The sequence below is a fragment of the Ammospiza caudacuta genome, chromosome 18, assembly GCF_027887145.1.
Source record: "Ammospiza caudacuta isolate bAmmCau1 chromosome 18, bAmmCau1.pri, whole genome shotgun sequence".
NCBI classification, from domain to species: Eukaryota; Metazoa; Chordata; class Aves; order Passeriformes; family Passerellidae; genus Ammospiza; species Ammospiza caudacuta.
In genome coordinates, this window is record NC_080610.1 from 8,513,030 (window position 1) to 8,538,225 (window position 25,196).

A 25,196-nucleotide genomic window follows, 5' to 3' on the forward strand; every position below is an offset into this window, starting at 1 on the left:
ACCACAGTGGTCCCTCCCCTGGCCTGTGTGCTGCAGAAAATCCACCTCCAGGACACTACTGAGGAGCAGAGGATCACCAAAAGAAAACTAGAATGGGCTAAGGTGACAGAGTCGGTTTAGAAATGGAAACCATGGTGACCCAGCCAGGTTGTAAAGTGTGCATTTCACAGGGACAGGAGAAGGCAACACTTCAAGAGTTTTCTTGACAAGGTAACTGTCATATCATGAAAGACACAAGATTTCCTGTACTGGGTGAGATTATGCAGAAGCAGCCTCAGGTGACTCTGTTGTACTCCAGATGACAGTTCTGTGTAGAGCCAGCACTGAGTTCTAACACCTCCATCTTGTACTGAAAGTCAGCGATTAGTTCTGTAACATTGCTCAGCAGCACGTCCTCTTGGTATTCAGCTCAACTCCAAGTCATTGGACCAAACTCCTTCAGGTGGTTGGAAGCAATTTTTGAAAAATTTGCAATGCAAAATAATCTTCAAGTACACTTACTGGCATATACAATTTTGTAGGGAAAACTGGAAAATCTGGATACATACAGTGGACCAGAAAATTTGTCTGTGTATCTAAGGCCTTGACTCCAAAGAATCCTCGCTTGTGTTTAGCCCTAAACACCTCTGAACCCAACCCCTGTCACAGCAGGGCACATCACACAGGCTGATGAGCAAACCAGTCTCAGAAGGATAAGTAAGAGTAAACAGGTAGATTCTTCTTCACTTTACAAGAGAGGATCAGAATAATGGCCAAAATTACTGTTCAAGAGACTGTCAAGATTAGGAAAGGTGGGAACCCATAGAATGGATATTTCAAAAGATGCAGTAGTGAATAATGTATTTGTAATACATATGGCAAATATAACAGCCATCTTTTAGTATAAAAAGGTATTTTACTTCGTTAGAAAGCATCTCCAACATGGCAAACAGTAAAAAAACCACAATGTATGTTCTATCAGAATATTTGCAGAATTCCATATGTACAAAAAAATTTTCCACTTCACTACATTTTTGAAATGCTCTTAATTATTGGTGGCAAGGGATGAAAAGAAAAAAGCCAGACTCAGTTTGCATGACTGACAATTAGAAAAAAGGCTTTTGGGCAGTTGAGCAAATATGATCTGGAGTCACTGACACAAATGTGGAGTATCCCAGGGAAAAGAGGCACTTTTCAAAATAAAGTCACACTTTGAATTCTGGGAGAAGGAAAAGGCAGACAGTGGATCTTCTAATTTGAACATATTTTAAAAAACCTACTGGGTGTTACTGCAACATCAGCCTATTGCAGTTAAAAGACACAACCTATGCTTGCACAAACTGTGTATGGAATGGTGCATGTGGAGCATGTGTTTAAGGAGAGTGGACCACTGATAGAAAGCTCCCAAGGGGAAGAACTTCCCTAAAGCAACAAACACACATCTCTGCAAATTCTCACAGCTCATGTCAGAAATGGCTGATCTCACCAAATACTGATAATTTACACCTATTCTCCAGATGACAGTTACTGTCTAGCTTGCCTTAGTGATTCAGGCAGTGCATGAGAGTGAGGTCTGGTTTCTGCCAGAGCCTCTTTGTTAACTCAAAGGGACATGATACTGTCTTTCAAAATATTGTTCAAGAAAGGAGGAGGATTTAAGAGGTAGTCAAACATAGCACTACTGACTTTTGCATAACAGCACTCATGAAAGTGATCCTTCCATCAGAATTTACTTGTCTGAATACAGAGCAGGGTACAGGAGCCACTGCCTCCTCCCACTGGCATGAAGAAGTGAAAAGCAGCTCACTGGAGAATTCTGAGCAATGAGTCAAATTAAATGCAGTGAAGGGAACATACAGAGACCTCCACAAGAGCAACAAGAAGAGAGAAACCACTGAGATCCCAACTCTCCCACCCAAGGTGACACCAGCAGGGCAGTGATGTGTCCTTACTTGGCTGAGCAGTCCATCAGGAATCAGTTATAACGTACCTTACAAATAACAGCTATGATTGCTGTGCACACACACACATTGAACAGAGCACCAGAGTTTCAGTCTTTGCCTCTGTCTCTACAGCTCAGTTAATGAGATTATAAAGCACCTTCCTGTTTCAAAAGACCCCCCCATCAGCTTGTACCAGATCCTGCCACTGCTGTGCTTAAGAGACCTTTAAAGAAAGACACTGGGGAGGGGACCCCTGAGGACAGAATATTACCCTAAGACACTGCTGAAACCTGAAACAGATGAGGGCTGTGATATTTCTTGCCCGCTGTTACCAGATTAACCTTTCACCTGCAGGACTCACCACTTCTGTTTGCCCAACCTGTGATAAGCTGGAAATGAAGTCATTTTGACAGCTATAAAATGTCAGTTGTAAAAACAACATATTTGTTTTAGCTCAGTACCTTACCTACAGCATCTGCTATTCATTGCCATATTAGTGCATCCACAAAGGGAAAATAAGGTTCCTCACTGCAGTGGAAGAACGATGACACCGAGCTGCAGGATGCTAAGTCCAGGAGCCCACATCTTACCACAGCACTTGTGAAACTGAATCCTCCAGCTGCAAGAACAGATCCAGAGATGATTTTACAAAACACCTGGGGATGCATTTAAAACATCTGAAATAAGGAGGGAAGGTAAGCTGGAGATGACCTTCCAAGCTCTGTTTGCTAACATTTGCATGTAAATGAAACCTTACAGTGCTATGAATGGTACAATCAGGAATTCTCCTATGGCAAACTCTGTTACTGGCAATGATTCATCAACCTTTCACTCAGAAAAACTGACCTCCATTTTCTAAGACCTTGCAGAACATTCTGTGGAGATTAATTGGGTTTTGTCAGGCTTCATAAAGGCACGGTGGTGAATATGGTGTGTTTAGGTGTGCCAGTCACTGATCTCACAAACACAGATGAGACAGTCCTCAAGAGAATGAATATCTGTTGGTAACTGGCAGTTGCCTTATATGGGTGACTCTTCATTATGTGGATTTTCTTCCCTTCCACAGTACCAAATGTAAGTTATTTGGCACATCTTCAAAGTAACAATTTCTTGTGTCAACGAAACCTCATACATTACTACAATTTGGTTTTCTTACACACATTTCAGAAATGTGCAATCTTTGTAAAGTTACATAGATTTTATGACTTAGTTGAGGTTAGTAACTTTCCAAATGGAAAAGATATCAGCAAGTTCTGTGCTCACAGACATGCTGGCCCTTGAACAGTGATGCAGATGTTTTTCCCACAGAAATATGTCTGTATATTAAAAAAAACCAAAAAACTCCATGATCTACAGTCCAGGGTCATGCTACAACTCCAGCATATGGCAATGAGTAAAAAAATGTTCAGCTTTACTCATTTATAGGATATTTCAATTGCCTGTCATTACCACTGACCTTTTGCTAACACAGAGTATTGACCTGAGCTAGGGTTGAATAATCCCCTGCCACAGAAAACTGCTGCTGCAAAAGCCAAAGAATATTTGAGATACCTGATGTAACAAAAAGATAACCAATGGCACATGTATTCTTTCCAGGCATGGTTTATTGAAAACACACCAAACTGTTATCCTACATACCTGGTTTCTAACAAGCATTCTACTTGTCTGCATTATGGAAAGATCCTATCATAATAATAATACATTCTGTCACGGTAATATTTGTTCTATGAAAAGCATAATCCACCTTTTTTTCCTCTCCATACTTGTAAAATCAAACCATTCTGTTTCAGTTTATAGTACAGTGTAAATACAATGCAAAATCCCACCAGTCTAATCTACAGAGAGAATGTTGAGCAGTTATTACAGAAAACACATTGTTGATTTTTTTAAATTCTCCTACCATGAAAATTTTAAGGCACATGATAGTTACAAACACATTAGCTACTAATTACCAGTAAGCTTCTTAGTCTAGTTATTTTGTTTTTTTCTGAACAGTAAGAACCAGATTGGCAGGCCTTGTAGTATCTGCACCATCTTCCTCCTCACCTTGGACTTCAGATCATCCTACCCTGATGTCAAACTTTTAACAGAAAACAAAGGCTCATAATATCTTCCCCTTAAATGCACTAGGTTAGTTACTGTATCAGTAAATCAGAGATTTTCTCTGTCAAAGATAAGGAAACACCAGATTTTAGGGGTATCATAAAGAAATTTTGCAAAAAACTACACCTATATAAACACCTTCAAAAACTCCACCCCAACAGCACAAACCTGCTGGCTGAAAGTATTGGCACATTGTAGGTTTCACTGAGCCAGCAGCGGCTCAGCAGATGAGGCTATAACCACTCTTATGTGCCCACTTGGCTTCTGAAGCTTTGCTTGCTCAAGGGTTTGACGTGCACCTCTCTCACAGGTAGCTGAGCCCATGCTCAACCTTAAGGCAGGTAACAGAAGGTAACTCACCACCTTCAGTCTCATGAAACTGCTCTAGGAGTGAAAACTGCTTTGCCTAGCACAAGGCTTTCCTGCTAGAAAGCATTACTGAAACTGCTCCTCAGAGCTGGCGCCAACTTAGGAAACTGCTGTAACAGACATGCCACCCCTGGCTTTCTTCATGGGTCCTGACAGCAAGTCAGTTCCTAGTCCCAGGGGCATCTTGGCAACAGAGACCAGATTTGCTTTTCTGATAGAAGCACATTCAGAACCAGGTCTGAGCATGTGAGAACAGATCTGGGATAGGCAGCAGTTATGCCAGAACAGAAGACACTGAAGATTGGGACCTATGGCTGCCCAAGCTGTTCCCTAGGGAGCATTTCAAGCTGACAACACACCTAGAGTTGTATGTATGGCTATACTGCTACTTAAATTCACAACAGAACCAAAATGTCCTACAGCCTTGCCTTTTGCTCTCCTCCTTGGATTCCACAGACACACTGACTGACCTGGGAACCATAAAGCACAACTGCTGCACACTTACTTGATGCTTCTCCAGGGGAGTTGGCACAGAGTGTTTGTTCAGTGAAAATGCCTGGGAGATATGCGAGCCAACTTCGAGGAAGAAGGTTCTATAGTAATCACGTGCTGTCAGAAGTCTCCCTCGCCCCTGTGTTATCTCAGCCCTTACTGGGCCATCAAATTTCCTCCTCCTCTTTAGCAGGAGTCTTGCAACACCATCACTTCCTTCCACAACCATCCCTCCCACTACGATTTCTGCAGGTAGAAATCTCTTCTATCCCAGCCTCTTGCAGGCAGATTCCCTCCTGTTTTCACAGTGGAGTCAACAGTAAAAGAGGAGGTCACAAACCTGAGCCCTAAAAAGCAGTGCCTGCCTTTTAGCAGGAGACTCTAGACCCTACTGCAGCATTAGTCAACACACACTGCCACTTTCCCTTCTTTACATACAGTCCCTGCTGCCAAAATACAACAATTACGGGTTCATACACCCACATTCCAGAACAGCTCAAACAGCCAGTCACACTTGAGCCAACAAGGGGAGAGGTGAGGGCAGGGGTGGGCACACATCCCACCAGTGAGCCCCTGGCCACCGACAAAAAGGACATTAAATCACTAGACCTGGTTCAAAGTACCCTGCTTTGGACCTCAGCAGGTGGGCTGATAATACAAAGTGATCGTTTCACATACAAATCATCCCCCAATCTGTTTTCTTTCCTCATCATCCAAATAACAGTTAGTTTGTCAAGAAGAAAAACCCCCCACAGTAGTGCTGAGGATGGGTTATTGCTACATACTTGGGAATTAGTTGTCAATGTAAGGCATGGGAAGGGTAGGGGTTTGATGTGTGATTCCCAGGGGAAGCTTTGGCCCATCAACTTGGTATCCAACTTCTTGACACACCATCCTCTGATTTTCTGCAGCAATAAACCATGCTGTCAGCTCACAACTCTGCTGGCTGCTGTAACACCCCCAGGAAAACAAAGAACAGTTTGCTACGATGACCTGGGCAGCCAGTGCCATTTAACCTGATAGGGACAGTTCTGGGTGCAGTGTAAATACAAAAAAAGACTTTTGGGAGAAGTGAGATGGGGTCTGAATCTGCTTCTCCAATATCCTTAGTGTTTTTAGCCCATTAATGACACAGATGAACGTGGACTCCAACCCAGATTCTGAGTGTCCCTGTAGTGTCCCAGTAAGAGCCATGGGATACCTAGGATTGGAAGTCATGACCATAATTGGCCCCAGTCACTTCATTTGCTCCCTCCTGCAGTTTTCTCTGATAACTTCTTGCTGGCTTTGAAATATCTGCACAATAACTAAACCACAAAGTCTTAGCAGAGACTCCTTTCAACAGTCAGGTCTTTATTTTAAGTGAACTTTTTCTCAGACTCCTTTGGTAAATATATGATTTGAAGTAGATCAGGGACAGACTGACAGCATGGCCCTTCTCTTACACTGTTCTAGTCAGCTACAAAGCAGGTTCCATTGCTAATTACTGAACGTTTTTAAAAAAATCCTTTCATATACAAAAAGAATACACCAAGTACATAACCAAAAGTGATATAAAACTCTTCTGTGTAGCTTGGTTAAAAGGGTCTCCGCGTATTGGCAGAACAAGTATGAAAAGAGCACCATTGATATAATATACAGTCAGACGATGTATCTGGTTTCATTGCCACACTTTATGTCTACACAGAGAGACACTGCCCCGACACAGATAGTCACAGGTGCCTCTCTTTGCTTCCCTTGATCCGCTGAGCATCTTTGGCCCAATAGGACTCTCATGCAGATGAAATAACAAATCTTTGCTATGTTGATTTGCTCCAAGCAACTTCACCTTCCCCAGGATCCAGAAGTGACACTGCAACGTATGTGGAAGATGAGGGTCAAAAGGGAGCGTGCAAAGCAGCACACGTATCATCCAAATCACTGACAGCTTCTGGCATCAGTCTTTTTCCCTGAATCAACAAATGCTTCCCTCTCCTGCAAACTACTTTACATGGTTTTGTTAACCTATTCTCTGCACAACAATATATATATATAGATATATAGACTTTTTTATTTATTTATATATATGTATTCATGTCAAATTTTTAATATACTCAAGAAGATACAAAGCTCTTGGTACTTGCCTTTTTTTAAAGTTTTTTTAAATTTTTTTTTACAAAAAATGTAATGGTTACTATTACAGTAATATTTTGGGGGAGGTGAGATTGTTGGATACTTCCCCTTTTTAGTTACAAAAGGAACGGCAGGCACTGAAAACCGCAAATGATGTTTGCTAGACTCAAGGATGTGCTTTCCAGTCACACCGTTTTTAGGAGCTTGTTTAAAACTAAATGTGGCAATCAAAGAACAATGGCAACCAAGTAAAATCAGCAAAAGTCCTCTCAATGCTAATGCTGAGACATTTGCTTCCTATTCTCATCTGCTGCCCTCCCTTGACCAATGCCTGGAGAAAATCAGTGATCTGAAATCATTTAGTCCCCGGCATTTCCAGATACCACATTTGCAGAGTACATTTTCTTGAGGTAAACATTCCCCTACAGAAGGCAGGCCTTGGCATCCTGGAGGAGAGCTGCTGCACACAGGTGATTTTCACACCACGTGAAATATGCAATCTCAAAAGCAAAGGAACACAGAAACCATGACAATGATTTTAAAATGCCAAACCAGTTCCCTTTGTGGCATTTTTCATCAGGATCTTTAGCCCAAATCAAACATGGATCCAACACTGAAAAATTTATCAAATGTAAGTGACAGACCCATCTCAAATTTATAGTGTGTTCAAAATGAGACATCCTACAAAAAAGCTCCTATTTCCTTCAATGTCTTAACAGCTATGGCAAAAGTAGTTCATCATAATCAATGCAAAAATGATACATTTAACATGTAAAAGCTCCTTATTGCAATCTTTGAGAACATGAAAATAAAAAGCCAGCCAACTCCATTTCCCAGCACATATTTCTGAACCAGGGACACTGAAACCTTCCATAAACTGCTTTTCAATATGTAGAAATAAAAACAGACATTACAGAATTCAAAAGGCAGAAGTATTGTACACCAGATTATAATGATAATATAGCACTGTGATTGATATAGCTTACTCTAAAAGCAGATTATACAGCTTGCATCAATTTTGTCATCCACTCTCCAGTTCATTTAACTAGGCGTTTAATAGTTTTTGTTCTGCATTTTCTCCCTTCATTGAAATCCAATAAACCCACTCAACATTCCTGCACCTTCTGTGGGAATAATAAAGAAAACCTAAACATTTTTCAGAAAGCCTTCAAAAATGTTAAGAGTCACAGTTCAAAAGAAATCCCCCAAAACAAAAACCAGAACCATGAACCCCAAACCAGAAAAGTGCTATTCTCCTCATGGCTACACCTACAGTATCATTTCAAACATGCCACAGTTCCCGTCTCGCTGTGAAGCTGCCCCATGATGTGCGCTTCTCCAGCTTGGCACCATCCACACGTAAGAGTCACCTAAGAACACAGCCAGCTACATGGAAGCTTGGATTCTCTTTTCTTGCTTTTCTTCTTGCAGGAGTGGGAGGGAGGGAGGGAGGGGGAGGCGGTGGCTGTCTCTGGTGGGAATGTCAGGGAGTTAAGCAGCAGAGTGTCTCGCTGTAAGGCATCGTGCTCCGGGCGATGGCACTCGGGTGGGTTCGCTCCCCACGCCCTCCTGGGACCTGCAGCCCTCCCAGTCTGAATGGCAGTGGTGACTGATGAGATCCTCTGGGTCGATTCAATGTTTGTTTCTCCCCCCTCAATTAAAAAAAATGTGGTTGGACTTTAGCCCTGCAAAATAAAGTCAGAACTGATTAATACCAGTCATTAGCATGGCCTTGGTGATCTCCATCACCTTGTTGTAGGACAGTGACTGGAAATGCCAACCTATGCCAACACATGGGCCCTTTGTTGGGCATGTCTGTGAAAAACAAGCACAAACCTAATTTTTCAAAGTCAGGACCCCACCTGTAGGGCTTCACTGCTCAGAGCAGAGTGCGGGAATGAAGCAGGCACCACAGGCACATTGATGCTACCCCGTGCCTGAGTCACCATGGCTCATCATGCAGCGCTGAGCAGCCGTGGGAGGCCAATGGTGCCAGGACCTGCTCTGTGACAGCACCTCAAAATGCTGAAAGCCTTCTCTGGGCAGGTGCTTCCAACCAGAAACAGAAACCATCTGCTAACACCTTGCATTTCTATTAGACTGAAAGGAAGGAGGGAAAAAAATATCCAGCACCACCACCCAAAAACATACAGGAGCTTTCTCTCCCACTAATGAAAGGGATTTCCATGCAGAATTATGTGGGTGAATTACAGCTCATGGTTAGGAATTTGGGCCTTTAAAGTCTCTTGCCCATTCTGATGGGAAAGTTGCTCAGTGCCTTCATGACAGTCACTGAAATTTTCCTTTAGTCATAGCCAGGGGCACAACACCTGCTGTTCCAAACACAGCATCCTCTGACGGAGTGCCAGAAGGTATCACCGGGGTGACTCGAGCAAGACAGCAGGACACAGATTAGCAGTGGCAGGAGCGAGGAAAGGCTGGTAACATTACTGAGGAACTTGGCACATGGCAAAGGCACACAACTAGAACACAACAAAAAGGCACCTTTCTTTAGTGACACACAATAAAAAAAAAAAAGAAAATGGGAAGTGGGAGTTGTGGGTCACTATTTATTGTGTAACCAATATCATCTCTCCTTGCAAAGTAACTCCTGTACAGTCAGCAGCTTTCCTGCTGTAATTCGTGGGAACCTTAGGGGACATCCAAAAATAGTCAAGGATATGTTTTTTCTTAAGTCTCAGGCTAATCCTTATAATGAGCATTGAGGGAGAAAAATGGTTGGAAGCAGGAACACAATACTCAAATTCATTCCCATGGCCTAACAGCAGAAATATTTCACATTTCAGCTGACAACTAATCATTCACAATATTAATTTTCTGCCTGGTTATTTGACAGGTTATTTTTAATCAAACTGTGGTGTTTTATTGCATTTCATTAAAGATACACTGAATAGTATAAACACCACTTTTTTTTTTCTTCCAAATGCACTTTCATCTATCTGTAAGTTAGCAGTTAGATTTGAAGAGATCCCACAGCTATACAGATCATGCACAAGAGAAAGTTATTCACTAGACCCAATTACCATTAAAAGGACCTACCATGCATGCAAATTAGACCCAGGAGTCAACAGGCTGGGGTTTAATGTCACGGGCATCCACCAGATTCACTGAAGCCCTGTTACTCCTGTTAATGTTTTTCCTATTTGTGTCATTCTGCAGCACAGGGCGAGGAGTTAAAGCAAAACAGAGCAGATTAATCAAACAAAACCACCAAACAAGTCAGCTTAAAGTAGCACAAGGGAAAATTAGTGGTAGAGAAAGAAACAAGATCAGCAAAGGCACAATACTGACAAAAGCATTTGCAACAGCCAAAAGGCCACACTTCCCTGGATTCCCAGCCTCCCATGAGCTTGCACACAGCTCACAAGCCACAACCCCCACAGCCACATTTCTGTTTGGCAGCACAGAGAGGAAGAGCAGCAGCTGCTCAGCTGTGCCCAGGTGAGGGCAGGGCTGTGGCTACTGTTGCTGTGCACAATAGCCTGGATTCAGGCTACCCCCAGGTGCTCAGAACCAAGAGGCAGCACAGGCTATGAGTCACACACTGTTGAGGTGAAATGTTTTTTCCTCTCTTTCTCATAAAAGCAAAGCAGCACCTCCTGAACTCTGGTTGTCCTTCACTTTGGTCATACACTGGAGTTAGGGCTGCTTGATGTGATTTTGAGGGTTGCATTGGACCACGTTAATGAATTTTGAGTAGAAAAAATAACAAGTACTTGTTAATTTTCCTATCTTATCCTATTTTCCTTAAAGAGATATTTTTTGCCAAGTTCCTATTGATCAACATTCTTATATAACTTACTGCATCCATTCCTGCTGCATCCTTGCACAACTGTACTCGAACTGTGATGAGGGAACTAGGAAGTTTATTTGACTGATACTGGCTCAAGCAGGACCATCTCTTGCCAACTGGAGGAGAGGGACACATTGTAGGACTTCAGTAATCAGCTTAAAAAAAGTCCAGGCAGATTGAAGCCACTCTCCAGGGTGTACCTTCTTGGAAAGGCAGAACACAGCAGGAAATGCCTGACTAGGCAAGTTAAAACAGACAAGTTGGTGCAGTTTTCCTAGTTTACCATCTAGGGAAGTATTTTTCTCCAAATCCCATTTTTTTTCTTTCCCTGTTCAACGATGGTGGGTTTGTCTTTCAGCTGACTGAAGTTTAACTGCTTCCCATCAACAGAAATCACCTGGATTTTCTGGTTTTATCAACAATGTGCAGAAGGTTATTAAGGACAGCCTTCTGCAGACTAGCAATAGTGTCTCCTACCACTGACTCTTATTTCAATGAATCCTCATTTTCCTTCTTGAAATTACTCCCCCAGGGGAAAATCCAAGCTTGTATTAAGGCCAGGGAGAACTGGTGGCCACAGCATTTTTACATTCACAGACTTTTTGCTCTGAAAAGGTACAGAAGTGCAACAGAAATTACACAGAGCCTACTGAGCCACACTTGCACACAGCCCATAATACAAAAAATCTTGTAAAGTAAGAATTATTTTCATTTAGAAAGTAGTCTAAATTTGTATTTAGAAAACACACAGACAACTGTGCATGTCTCTTCTTCGCTCTCAATCTCCCTGGCCCATGGCCATGGTCCACCATCAGGACTGTGAATGAGTGCTGCAGAAATGAGTCCTATTCACCACACTGCTGGACATGGACACACAAGATCACACCTATTTCTCATGATGAAGACAATAAAGCAGCATGACAACCTGAAGAGACTTGTCAAAACAAAGTCTGAGCACAGTTACACAGCTCAGGGCCAGGGAATGCTGCCTGGACAAGGGCAACAGAACAAACACTTCCTATCTTTACAACCTCATCCATTTACAAGAGTACAGGAGCAAGTACCTGCACTTGCTGCTGCACTGGAAAGCAACATTTTTTTTTTAATTTCTAGTTAGCCAAGTGCTAAATTACAAAATAATGCCTTTATGTGAAATAAAAGAAGGCCCTTTACACAGCCCCCTGGTGAGTGACTGCCCTGTGTTTCTGGCTGAGGACACTGGATCCTTTCTTCCCAAGGCACTAACTACCCTCAGCAGGAAGGGGAGCTCACTTTTAAAGGTTCCTTCTCGGAAGCATCTCCTGTGTTATCACTGCTCTTGTACTTGCGCTCCTTGTCTCGGTGGTCGATGGTGGAATATCCATCTGAGGAGAAAACACAACAGTCAGGCATGAAGCAAAAACAAGAGCAGAAACAGAGCTGATGCAAGCAGAATTCTTTAGCAAGGAAAACAAACCACCACAACCCAAAGATGCCGGCAGCCTGCTTCTCATGTGCTCCAGCTCTGAAATTTCATTTTTACTAGCTAAAAACAAACAGAGAAGCCTTCTTTTTATAGCACTGCCAGATGCTGGCACTCATTAGCAAGCAGCACTGTTTTCATCCCAGCCTGCTGCACTTTTTAGTGTGCCCAAGGAAAGCAGCAAGTTGTCATCTCATGCCCTGTGGCTAATGAGCTCCAAATTCAGCCCAAATCCTGCATTCCTTGCTTAGCAGTCTGATTAATTGGCTGTGTTCATTCTCTGAATGCTCTGCAGCCTGTTACCACTTTTCCTGAGCCTGACTACTAGCAGGACATGACAATAATTTGGAAGAGTCCCCGTCAGAGCACTGAGAAAAAGGGCCTGTCGAGTTGGAAGAAATCTCAATGCAATCCCTGCTGTGCTTGGGCTTTCATTGCAAAGCAGCACCTGTTGGTGCCTTTTCTCCTGACAACTATGGAACAGCATGAAAACATGATGAACACAAGGAAGAAAACTGTGAGAGAGTTCTATAAAGAAATGGCTGTAATTATTTCAGAACCTTTGCTTTGAGTCATTGTCAGACAATGCAAAACTTAATTTATTTTCGTGATGCATCAAATTTCCCTCATTATCAGTGACAAATAGATCCTTGCCTGCTCTGCTTTGACAGCATTGTAATCTGGAGTAAACAACACCCAAATTTATACCTCCCTGTAGGCTTTTGTTTTCCCCTGTGTAACTGAGGGATCATTACTGTTTTCTTGTCCTGACAAACTGTGTTTTTAGAATACTACAAAAAGTTTTACATAAACTATGAAAATGCCTCTCTCTCCGTTTGTTACTTGCCTGTAACAGGCCATTAAGGAAAAGTGAGTGATGTATTTGTGGGCTTCTTGCGGCACTGTTTGCCCACATGACAACTGCACACAGAGTCAGGTTAAACTGAGAAAAGCTGAGAAAACTGAGAAACTGAGAAAAGCTGCAGTGTTCTGTGTGCCTCAAACCCAAGTGCACACAGACCAGCAAACAAGCACCTGAAGCAGGATGCATTTTTGACATCAAGGGCAGTAAAAGATGATTTAACTATGCTGACCAAAAATAACTAAGGAATTTTGGAGTTATACATGTAGTTCACAGATCATAAAGCATGATTTGCTACACAGCATTAAACTTACAATTACTTGTTGACAATCAAGATGCTTGACATTCTTAGCTATTCCTTTTGAACAAAAAAAGAAAAAAACCAGCTGCACCCAGCTACCCAGCCAGCACTCACGGGGAACGCACAACCAATAATTCTCTTTCAAATGACAGGCATGAACACTGCTAGTAGGCTATGTCCTAATCTACAGATTCATCATCTAGTTAGGACAAAATACTTCACAAAAGTATGTATTCAGTGATGCAAAAACAGAAAATTAAACTTGCAGCATCTGGGTGGTAGCTTTTTACAATCTCATGGTAACTCACAAGAATGTAATGGATCACTTTGCATTTTTGTAGTGGCATCATCATGGATGACCAACAAATACTTCCAAAAGGAATTGCCAAGACACAATGGAAACCTCTGAACTACCCCCAGAAAGCCACAGCCACTAAGTGAAGCTGATGGCAGCTGTGATAATTCCCAGGGAGCAAGGTCATTAGTAAACTATAATAATAAAAAATAAAAAACCAAATCAGATATTTAATAATATGAAAAAATTAAAACTCCCATACTTAGCCAGGACACATCAGCAAGAGGAAAATCCAATTTTTGCACTGGCAGTAATCTGACAACAAAGAACACTCAAGAACTTTGCCCTTTGCATCTGAACTCCAACACATTTTGCATTTTGTCCCATGGGCCCCTGGCCTGTACACAGACTGGCACCCACAGGTCATGTGTCCAAAATCCACACACTGTTCTATGCCTCTGTCAAGATAAGCAGCAGCAGAGATAGGAAGTTCATGATTTGATCAAATAAAATGAGAAATTGAAAGAGGCTGCATTAGAGAAGAAATACCTCGCTGCCCTGAGAACCACAGATCTACAAGGAAGTTAGAAATCTGCTTCTCCCATATTTCAGATTCATTTGAAGAGACAATCAGAAGTAACTGCTTCTGTGGCATAAAGATCTATACATATCTTGCTGCTCCAAGGTATAAGTACATTACTTTGACTTAATACAATCCCTTGTATAGACAAAAGTTACTTTGGTCAATAGAGCAATGTCCCATCCTTGGCTTGTTTATTTCTCTCTCTCAGCATCCTGCTTGTTGTCATCTCTATTGCTTCTCTATCTCCCCCTCACTCTACAGCAACATTTTTATGTCATCACAGATTACAGGACCAAATACATGCCTGCCAGTGTCAGTCCATTTGTGCCCTCACACAGCTCTCAACTTACAAAAGGTCAAACCTCTAAACCCATCAAAGAGAAGGAGGAGAAAGGAAAAGTCATGCCTGAAGATGGGCATGGAGGACAGTGGCATTTGAACTCTGTGTATCTGGTCTGAACAATTTCACTTCCCAAGTGCTCCTGTCTGAGTGCCTGCAGGTTAACTAAAACACACACAGAGTTCTGGAGGATTTGGCACAGACTGGAGGTCACCATTCTGCTGCTTCTGCAGAGAGCTTGGGGCAGGGCCACAGGCACACAGTGACAGTGGCACTGCTGCTCTGCAGCCTGCCTGGAGTGGGGACACCTGACAGACCTGATCATCCCATGGTCACTCGTAATATGGGGTTTCTTCTGTCTCCCAGCACATCCACACCCTACCCAGGCTGTTCCACTGCCCCAGACAGCAGGGACCTGACTGCTCTAGTACTGCTGGCTGATGGGAACGGATCCTTCTGCCTCCCTCACCAATGACAGCCAAGTGATTTCCTCTGTTGAGAAGGATAACCCCTACAGCATTAGCAAAGAAGCTGCACCAGCAATTTTCTTTTTGTGATCTTGAAGCAGAGCCCATGTGGGTTAACAGGAAAGGCCCAGGCACCAGGACAGCTTAAACACTGAGAAGAACCCACAGAGGAGGGGCAGACAGGTGGGGATGTTCTGGAACCATCAGTCCTGTATGGATGTACTCTGCAGGGGATGAACACTGGGCTGGAAGGACCAGTTCATTCCAGAGTGGAAAAAGAACAAAAACTCCAGAACATAACAGTCCACTATTTAGTTAAAATCTGAAAATATAGTCTAGAGCAGCCTTCTCATATTAATATGTCCATAAGACAAAAAACATGCAGCATTTGGAAGAGCCTGAAGAAAAGAGATGAAATGTTGTTATTCCAGTTCCCTGGAATTAAGGATAGTAAACTGGATAAATGAAGTTGTGCTATTTCAGAGGTCAGCTGAAAAGAGAATAAAGTCATAGTCATATTGGAAGTAAAAAGCACTGAAAAGCGGGAAGCAGGAAAATTTGACAGATCTCATCTTCTAAAGGTGATAAAAAGACTGGAGAACAGCATGGCCCAGAGAATCTGCCTGATGCCGTACATATGCTGTAAATTTGCATTTTGTTTTGTACTCAGGGCTGCACCAGTAACTCCTGAGAGCATAAGGCAGCAATTAATACTGAGATTATAAACAATCAGCACTGCCCATTCTGCACTACCTGCCAGCACACAGCTATTCCTGCCAGGCAATCCTCTACAAAGAGATTTTCTTCCATTGTGAGAACAAATGTTTCAGTGTTCCCTAAGGCAAAATACATATGGACAGTTGATTCATGGCAGGTGGCATCTCATTTTTCCAAGAATACAAAAGGTAATATATAATACCTGTTCTTTTACTTTCTGAACATGCTTGGCTTTTTTTTTTTGGCTCTAACTTGCTATTTTATTCAATCACAGTTACTAATAGCAGTGTACCAAACTGATCTGGAGGTATTCATACAGGTGCATTTAAATAGGTGCAAATTCTCAAGACACCACACAGCACCTTTATCTACCTTGGTAAAGGGAAAAAGCCCTACAAGTTTAACACTACAGAGCTTATCAGTCTCAAAGCACATCACTGACAGTCAGTGGCTCTTCTCAGTCTAGAGGAAAAGCCAGGCTCATTTAGATGCAGGTAAATGGAAAGCAGAGTCATGAATATCACACACACTAACCTATTTTTGGTTTTACCTACAAAAAAAAAGGCAGAACAGATTTAAATACAAGCAATACATTGAAGTAAATTTTCAACTCTTTCTTTCAGAATCCTGGAGACTTCCAGATCTGTAATACGGAATGCAGCTGCCTCAGGGACCAAAGAGCAGAATGAAAGCTAGGTCAGTGTACCTCCAATATATGCATGAAGTAGTGGGGGAAATTGGTGTGACACTCTACATGTATACAAAGGAAAAAAAAAGACGATGACCAATATTTTGTGAGGTAATGTTTTGTTTTAAATGTCAGCTTTATCCATCTGAAATAATATCTCCTAGAGAAATAGCTGAACTTTCCTGTGAGTGACAGTGTGCTCTATTGGAACAGACAGAGAGTTTGATCTAGGACTGAATTTACCTGGGCCAAGTTCATCCATAGGTATCATATCACGACTCCCCGACTTCTCATTATCTAGAAAACAGAAGCATTGGAACAACTTGAGGTATATTTGCTTTTCTCAAAACCTGGTAGTTCTGAATTAGTCACAAAACCAGAGAGGTTGATAAAGTACTGAATGCAGAGATTATTGTAAAAAAAATTCTCGAACTATTCCATTGTTATCCATTCAGAAAGGGAAGTCTGAATCAAATTCTTCAGAGAGCACATGTAATCCATGTATTTTCTGCTTTGGCACTGTAATACAGGCCTTTCTCTCTCAAACAGAAACCACAGTTCTGCTTTGGACTACCTACCACAATTAACAAGCTTCTCTTTGGTCTCTCCAGAGTAAAAGAGAAGGAAAATAAGTCAGGGTGCAGCTTCTCATGGCACACCAGCCAATCCAGCATCTGCTGAGCCAACAGAAAACTAATCCACAAAGAAAAGAAGTTTCCTGTCACATCAGCAAGCTGACCCAAATCATCCTCAGTCTCCCATCATGTGCCAGGTTTGATCAAAGACAGGGAGGGTGGAAACAGGCAGGGCAGTGTGGGGCTGTTGTTTCTGCAGTAGCCTGCAGTTAAACCAGAGAAAGTGCACCAGACAAATCCTGCTCTTAGCAACCAGAGCCAGGCTCAGAGACACAGCAATCATGGTGAAATCAAAGCTGGTGCTACACTGGTGTTGGTGTGGCTGTGCCTATGAAAAAGCACAGATAGGATTAGTTGGAGCTTGAATAAACTCCTCTCCAATAAAAAAATCCTGCATGGTAGAGGAAGAGGCTGTGCCAAAATGGGCACATTTATTTAAAAAATGGAAAGACTCCAATACAGAGTAGGGGTAAGGTCAACCCCACTTGCAGGAAGATTAAACTGATAACACTGCATCCAAGTTGAGAAAACGGTATCAGCAGTGTACATTTTGTAAGGAAAGAAATTCTATCCATCTCCAGGTAATAGGGACTGATTATTTTGAGACTGTGGGGTAAAAAGCACACAGGAATAGTTCATTTTTACCCCCTTGTGCTGTAACACAGTCACAGCAAATCCAGAAAACCAGTAAAGCACTATATGACAAGCGATAAAGAGAAGAACCGACCTTGACTTTTATCCACCAGAGGCAAAGTGCTGTCATCATAGCCAGACCTGCCAGCAGTACCTTTGGAGCCCTTTGGAGCTGCAGAAACAGACTACAAGAGAAAAACCACACAGACACCAAATTGCTACTCATGGAAACTGAACAATACAAATAAATGAACCAACAGCACGGGGAGAGATTATGGAATGCACTTAAGCCCCCCTTCTGTTGATAATACGGAACTTTTAATACAGAATATATTTCATTTCTGATAATACAGAATATTTTTCATTTTCACATCAATTTGATGGAGTTTTCTCCCTGTTTTCTCAATGGCAGCACTGCTGCCCTGTGAAAGAAGCAAAAGCCTTCCACAAGAAAAGGTGAGGAGGCTGCATGTCAAGCAGAGGTGGCTGCCCTAGGCTGCTGTACAGAATGTTTCAAAGGAGACACAACTAAGACAAGACATACTAATTCTTCCACCAGTAAATCGGGGCATTTGGGCTGTACAGGAAGGCAAACTCCCCAAGCCTAACAAGCTGCATTCCAAAGACCACACCAAAGCACAGCCAGACATCTATGCAGGATGGTGTTACTGAGTAGGGTACAATCCACTGTGCTCTCAACTGCAAGAACAGAAGTGAAAACGAAGATCTACAGACTGCAAGGGTGGCCTAAGTAAGGACATCTCCACTCAGGCACTTCCAGAACCTATTTAAGATCTTTACCTGAAAGTGTGACTTGTTCCACCCATCCTTCTGAAGGGCATTTCGTAGTTCTTTATAGCTCCAGATCATCTGAAGAATGTGAGATGCTGCTTTTGTTTCTCTGGGAGACTGGCTGATTTGCAAGATAAAATGACAGTTTAAGTATCAAGCAATGTCCAACTATTTGTATGTTAATACTCCACACAGCTATTATTTGAACCTATAACTAATGGGATATATGTGAAATCATTCAGTGACTTCCTAATATCTACAGGTATTTGCTGACAAAACCAGAAATTGAAATGTTATGAATTTTGCACATTTCTGTGTTTTCAGAGGTATTGCTGGACAAGCACTGTCAGGTCAGGTCAGAAGCCCTGGTGACACTTTTGTCTTGTAGCTGTCATTAACAAAGAACAGACACATTCCATTCTGCCTGGATTTAATGAGGAAAAAAAAAAACCCAAACCAAAAAAAAATGTTCTCAGCTGCTTTTCAAACCTTCATCCCAATGTACACCTATTCATCACAATTCAATGAAGTTGCTCCATGGTTTAAAATACCTTACACAGTAATTTCGGTCAGCAAAAAAAAGTAAGCTGTTTTTAAATCGAAAATGAAATTTTATCTACTCCTTATTAAGTCAGTACACAGACACCTTTTATAATATAGAACAGGTGTAGATTATTGGTGGCTCTCATATTTAGTAACAATACAACCCAAGAAGGCTACTGCAGCCACCCTCCCAGAAGTCTGCAGCAAACACACCTACAATGAACTATGACAGGAACTACACGAAACAAAGTTTCCTCTACAGCAGTCAGAACAGAGTTCTTAAATGGAAGAAAATTTGTCACTTAAATCACCACCAGCAGCCCTTTGGCCAGAACAATTACCACACACCATTAACCATTTCACTTAAAAGAAACAGATTTCATCACTGACATTCCAGCAGTGGAACACAGAAAAAAGGCTTTCCAAACTAAAACCAAAGATCATGATGTCACTGCAAATGCTGCCTGCTGAGTGTGTATGTGGTGCGAAGATGATTCTGACAAGGAGAGAGCACATCTTAACATGACTGAAGTGACTCATCAATTAACCTTTTTCATCAAGTACATTTAAAGGTGCTGGCTGGCTTTACTTTGTTTCTATTAACTGCTGAAATTACAGCTCGGAAACATTGGGATGCTCCAATACTTTCACAAAGCAAAAGCTGCTGTTCATAGCGACATTTTCATGTTTGCAAGGAGTTCTTATGCCTTTTGCTTTCAACTGTCACTTACCTTGACTTGCTGATAGCTACCAGCTTCTGAATGCCCTGTGTCTGGATCAGAGACCTTGCATTTTCTGAGCTGTCAGTAATGATTTCATGGATGGTATTCAACACTGCAACCACAGTGTCCTCTTCCAGGTTCTTTGCAGATCTCTGCTGCCTGCTGGGCAAATTTCTTACCAGCTCACCCATGGCATAACTACCTAGATAAGGGGAAGAGATACCATTAGGCAGCCCTAATAATCATTTCAGCTTTCCAACCTGAATGATAGAAGTCAATGGTGTTTGCTATATTGAAGAAACCCCTTATAATGCATGTGTTTTAAACCACAAGACTGTAACTTCACAGAGTATTTATCATTCATTCATTATTTCAAGGTGATTGACAGCTGATAAAGCTAAAATAAAGTCCTTCATCACAGATTCTGAAAGGTATTGAGGAGAGAAAAAAGGCATTTTTACTGAGAATTTTACAGCCAACATCTATCATATTTTGCAAAGCCTGAGGCAAAAAAGCATCCAGTAGTGGCTAATGCCAGGTATTCATGCTAATACACACACATGGTTTACTCAGCTTAGCCCTGTAATAGGCCTTCTGGGGCAAGGTGGGCAGCCATGCATTTATTAACCTTCTCCAACAAAGGTAAGAGAGCGTTTCCTCCTGGGTGCAGCTAGCCTTCTCCATGTATAGTACTTGAGAAAAAACAGGGAATCTGGACTTTATCATTCCCAGATATCCATCTGTACCATTTGCCTGGCTACACCTCTGAACTATTAAAATGAGAAGCTGACATATTAAGGTAGAATCTCACCTTGCAATTGCCATGATGGCCCTAAACATGTCACCAGAATTTCCTGGCCTGACAAAGCTAGAGTTTAAACAAATACCTTAGTTAAATACAGAAGTCATCTAAAGGAAAAAACTCATCTCAGCTGAATCTTTCAAGATTCCTGCTTATGGGCAGGTGAATGTTATTTACCACTTTGGATAGGAGCTACAGCAGCGCTGAACATCAACTTGAAGAATATTAAGTTGTTTAGTGTCCAGCTCCTACAAGTATCCACCAGGCAAAGGGATGAGAAAGGAAGGAGGAAGCAAAAAACCAAAGGTACAACTTTAGAGCTCCCTGCACTTCCCCAGGTTAGCTCAGCAAAACAAAGGCCAGACTCCCACTCTAACTGCAATACCAGGTGGGCCTAAGGAGCAACATCTATGAGCACAAGTCCCATAACAACCAGAGCTAAGGAAAAGACAAGAAACCTCTTATCCCATCCAGCCCTCTGCACATCTACTACACACACTCCTCTCCTGCAAAAAAGTATACCTAATGGTTCTCTCAAGTTAGAGATCTCCCTCAAGCCACAGCTTGTTTGAGTGGGCTGGACATACATTCTGAGCTGACAGCTCCCCACTTGACAGATACATGGATGGAAACTGCAGAGAGAACAAATCCTCAACACAAGGGACAAAACCTCAGGTCTCAAGGGTCTCCAAGCTCCCAGGCTGGTTAGAGAAGTTCAGAAGATACCTATGAGGTCTTTATTGCGGCGATCCATGGAAAGGTTTCTCAGGGCAATGGACACAGCCCTCACAACCTTGTCTGAGTCGGACTGGAGCAGCTCCACGAGCACCGGCAGCCCCCTCTCCTTCCGCACCGTCGCACGGATGTACGTGGACCACTGACCAGGACACACAAGGGAAAAGAAACAACACCAAGTACTGTGAGTTCATACACCTGCTCTTCCCTTGCCCCTGGCATTTCCTTCAGTGCTGTAACTCATTTTTTCTCTGCAAAGACCAGTTAGGTTGTGGGTGCTGATTTATCCCATTGCCTTCAACCTTCATTCAAGTACACCAAGAACCAAGGAAGAAAGGGTGTATAAGTTCATCCTACAGCTTCTGGGGAAAGAGAGCAGGAACAGAAGGAAGAAGCATCATCTGCCAGCATCTGTTCTGAACACACCTTGGTGTGAAAACACATCCCTCTGGATTAGGAAAAAAGAGGTCACTTGGAGGAAACACTAAAGCATCTAAAGCATCTGTTATCTTCCTCCTCCTCCAATTTCATGGTTTTATTCTGTTTCATGATTGTTTTTCAAACAAACCTGTATTATTTAAAATAAGCTGGCAGGCAGCCGTGAAACACCACCCTGCCAACCCTCAGGCTGCTATCAGTCCCACTTTGCTGAGCAGTTCTAGAAGTAATCAGGCAAATCTTTGCGAGAACTGCCTGATTAGTGCTGGGGATGCTTCACAGAGGGTATTAGGGGACACTCTGGAGTGCAGTTTCCTCAGCTAACTGTCAATCCAACAAGTTAAGTATTCAGAACACATAACTATCTAATACCAGGCTTTTCTGAATGGACAAAGCAATGCTTACATGGCTGAAGTGGTGGCACTGAGCATAGTTCTGCTATGTAAACATCACCAGCCCAGAAGATGCAAAATGTGTTCAATCAGCAAATTGAACTAATTTCCTTGACATTCCCACTTCCTTAATTTTTAAAGGAGATACAAATGTACAAAGTAACAGTGCACCTACAATGGGACATCCCCTTACTCTTTACTTACACAAAGGAAACAAAAGAAGACTGAAGACTACACTCACAGTCCAGTTGCCAGCACTGAGGTTCTGCAAAGCTCCTGCTGCAGCTTCCAGAGTGTTGAAGTTCTGACTTTCAGTGAGGATGGAGAGGTACAGTCGGACCACATCTGGCTGGTACAATAATTCAAAGCCTGCAGGTGGGGCAAGAGGAGAACAGAAGCAAGAAAGGCAGAGAACACAATGTATAAACAAACACATACTCCTATTTAATAACCTAACAGAACAACCGAAAGCTGTGACGACACAGAAGGAAGAGCTTTTGTCATGTCCAAGACATTCTATCCACAATTGCTGGAAATGGTGGAGACACCAACACTTTAAGGTTGTCAATAAAGGCTGACAATTGTCTTAAGGTTGACAGTTCTTTCTGGAATCTGTGCTATGCTATGAACTGCCCAGAATGCAGGTGGTGACAAGGGACAATTTTTGCCTGTGACAATTACTACTTTGCATCTCTAGACTGGGCTGCAAATTCACCTTGCACTCCTGTCCTTGTTCAAATATCTCTCAATACTTTTAGAGACACAAAGAGCAGGACCAAACAGAGTGAGCTACACCATCCTGTCAGCCACACCCTGCACACACCTAGGGGACAGAAGGAAGGGGCAGGATGTCAAAGTGACCAGCACCCCCAAGTGTGAGTGGCAAGGAGGAACACTGACTCTAGTTCAGATATTCAGCACAGAAATACACCAGCATTGTCCCACTCTGGGAGACTGTGACAGCCACATCTGTTCACTGCAGATCCCAGAGTCACTGTATCAGCTGTGCAGTTTCAGCATGACAGGAATGAGAGCTCTGCCAAGGATTTCCTTTTGTGATGCTGAGTAACTGACAGTACCATCCTGTTCTGACTTCCTCATCCATAGGATTAGTATTTATGCATCTACCCACCTTAAAAGGATCTTCGGCAAGAACGCTATCACTCGAAATTGCTGAACAATTTGTAGCAATTTTTACCTATCTTCTTTCACTAAGTGTAGCATGACACACTGCATCAATAAGGGCAGAGTACGCCAAGCATCTGCTTAAAGGACTGGCCAGACAAACCATCTCAAAGTGCTGTTCAGGTTATGTGAACAAAAAAACTTAAACCCCTAAATTGCCTTGGTGAGTGCACGAGGGCACAAGCAAGCTCTGGTCAACGTGACTCATGTGTAGTCACTGTAGCTGCTCTGGTGGCCTTTGGGATGTTTGCAGTAAGGAAGCATTAGGTAATGCAGTAAGCATTACCTAGGAGAGGATTTCTAGTAAAACATGACATCAAAGAAAGCATAAAGGTGTGAAGAAGCCTGAGCAAAGAGGCAGTTTCAAGCTTGTTTTGAGCAAAATAATTTTTATTATTTGTACGCATGAAAAGAATGTTCTTCACATAACAAGATGCTGTCCTAGAATTATAGCATAATTCAAAGCAAGTTTACCACTAGTAAGACAGGAAACCTCCAAACACAAATCACTTTCTCTCTTCAGCACTTTCTTTTCAAAATCACCCATCTCTCATACACACATCACAGACTATCATATTTTAGACATCTTCGAGCAATGCTGTCCTATCCAGTGGAGATATATTTTTTCTTCCCTGTTGCTGAAGGCTTCCTGAAATAAGAGCCTTGATTTTAAATGAAAGTATTTCTCCACATCCTTCATATGGCTCTGTGGCTTTTTGAGTCAAGACCTCAGAACTCAGCCCTCTAACACTGTCTATGAACACAAGCTGTGTTAACCCTCTGGCTGTACAGCAGGTACTTATCCCACTGAAAGCAAGCAAACACCATCAGCCAAGGTTTGTTCCATTCCAAAAATCCGATCTATGCATGAGGATCCAAGTACTGGTTCATACTTTCCATGCTCAGCCTCTCGTGTGCATCCCAGCACGCCCAGGCCCTTCTCCAGTGACCGGACACTGAACCTGCTCCATGGCCGTGTCTCCTTTCAATGCCACCACTTGCTTGCTCCACATGACACCCTAGAGATACGTGCAAACACAACAGATGGCAACCCCCAAAGGCATCCTGCCAATCCATACCACTGACTTTGTTCTTCTCGAGTGTCCTCCCCTTGTACTGGGATCACTGCCCTCTATATTGAATGCTGAGGAAAAACTACCATTACTTAAGCCATGAAGCATGAACAGTTGTACAGCTTTTCTCCATTCCTTGAATAAGTCTGTGATTATCTGACTCCAATACAACCTTCATATCACCCTTTTCCCCTGCCACTTCACAAGGTGAATTGGCAACCTAAGAACTTCTCAAGAAAAAACACTGCTGATAAGCGCCTGGTGTTCCTTTCCTGAACACTAATACTTAAAAATCTCTTAGGATAGCCTACTGGAATTTTGACACTGTTATCTTTTAAGGAAGCTTTGCTGAAATGTAAATCAGATCAGCAGAAGAGATGAAGGCAGGTTCATTAGCAGATAATATTCATACAGAACATTTTCTGCTTCTGTATCTGAGCTCAGACTTGCCTGTGGTTCAACAAGATGCAATTGTTCAGCCAGTCTTCTGTTTAGAAGTACCCAGTTGTAATTTCGTCACACTTGGAAACAGCCCCACACTGTTACTCTGTCCTGTTATTTAAATGCAGTCTGTGATATGCCCTTCCTGTCAGTCTGTACACTCCTTTTTGACTGGACACACGTCCTTCCTCAGCACCTTGCTGTGTGTGAGTGCTGAGACGCTCCAACCTCCTCCCCTCTGCTCCCCTCCTGTGGCCACAGCTGCATTCCAGTCACGC

The 25,196-nt window shown here is 42.5% G+C and overlaps 1 protein-coding gene across 2 annotated transcripts in view; it reads right to left on the reverse strand.

Moving 5' to 3' along the window:
* Positions 1-3,534: 3,534 nt before the first annotated feature.
* The window catches only part of ARVCF (ARVCF delta catenin family member), a 152,030-nt gene continuing 130,368 nt past the window's right edge, over positions 3,535-25,196 (reverse strand). For both annotated transcript variants that reach the window (XM_058816432.1, XM_058816433.1), the window contains exons 9-17: positions 22,461-22,588; positions 21,381-21,531; positions 19,862-20,054; positions 18,597-18,708; positions 17,890-17,980; positions 16,771-16,824; positions 12,085-12,176; positions 10,059-10,172; positions 3,535-8,683 (exon numbers count right to left, since the gene is read on the reverse strand). In XM_058816432.1, the coding sequence (XP_058672415.1) occupies positions 10,071-10,172; positions 12,085-12,176; positions 16,771-16,824; positions 17,890-17,980; positions 18,597-18,708; positions 19,862-20,054; positions 21,381-21,531; positions 22,461-22,588 (923 nt within the window). In that variant the 3' untranslated portion in view covers positions 3,535-8,683; positions 10,059-10,070. The remainder of the gene's footprint in view (positions 8,684-10,058; positions 10,173-12,084; positions 12,177-16,770; positions 16,825-17,889; positions 17,981-18,596; positions 18,709-19,861; positions 20,055-21,380; positions 21,532-22,460; positions 22,589-25,196) is intronic.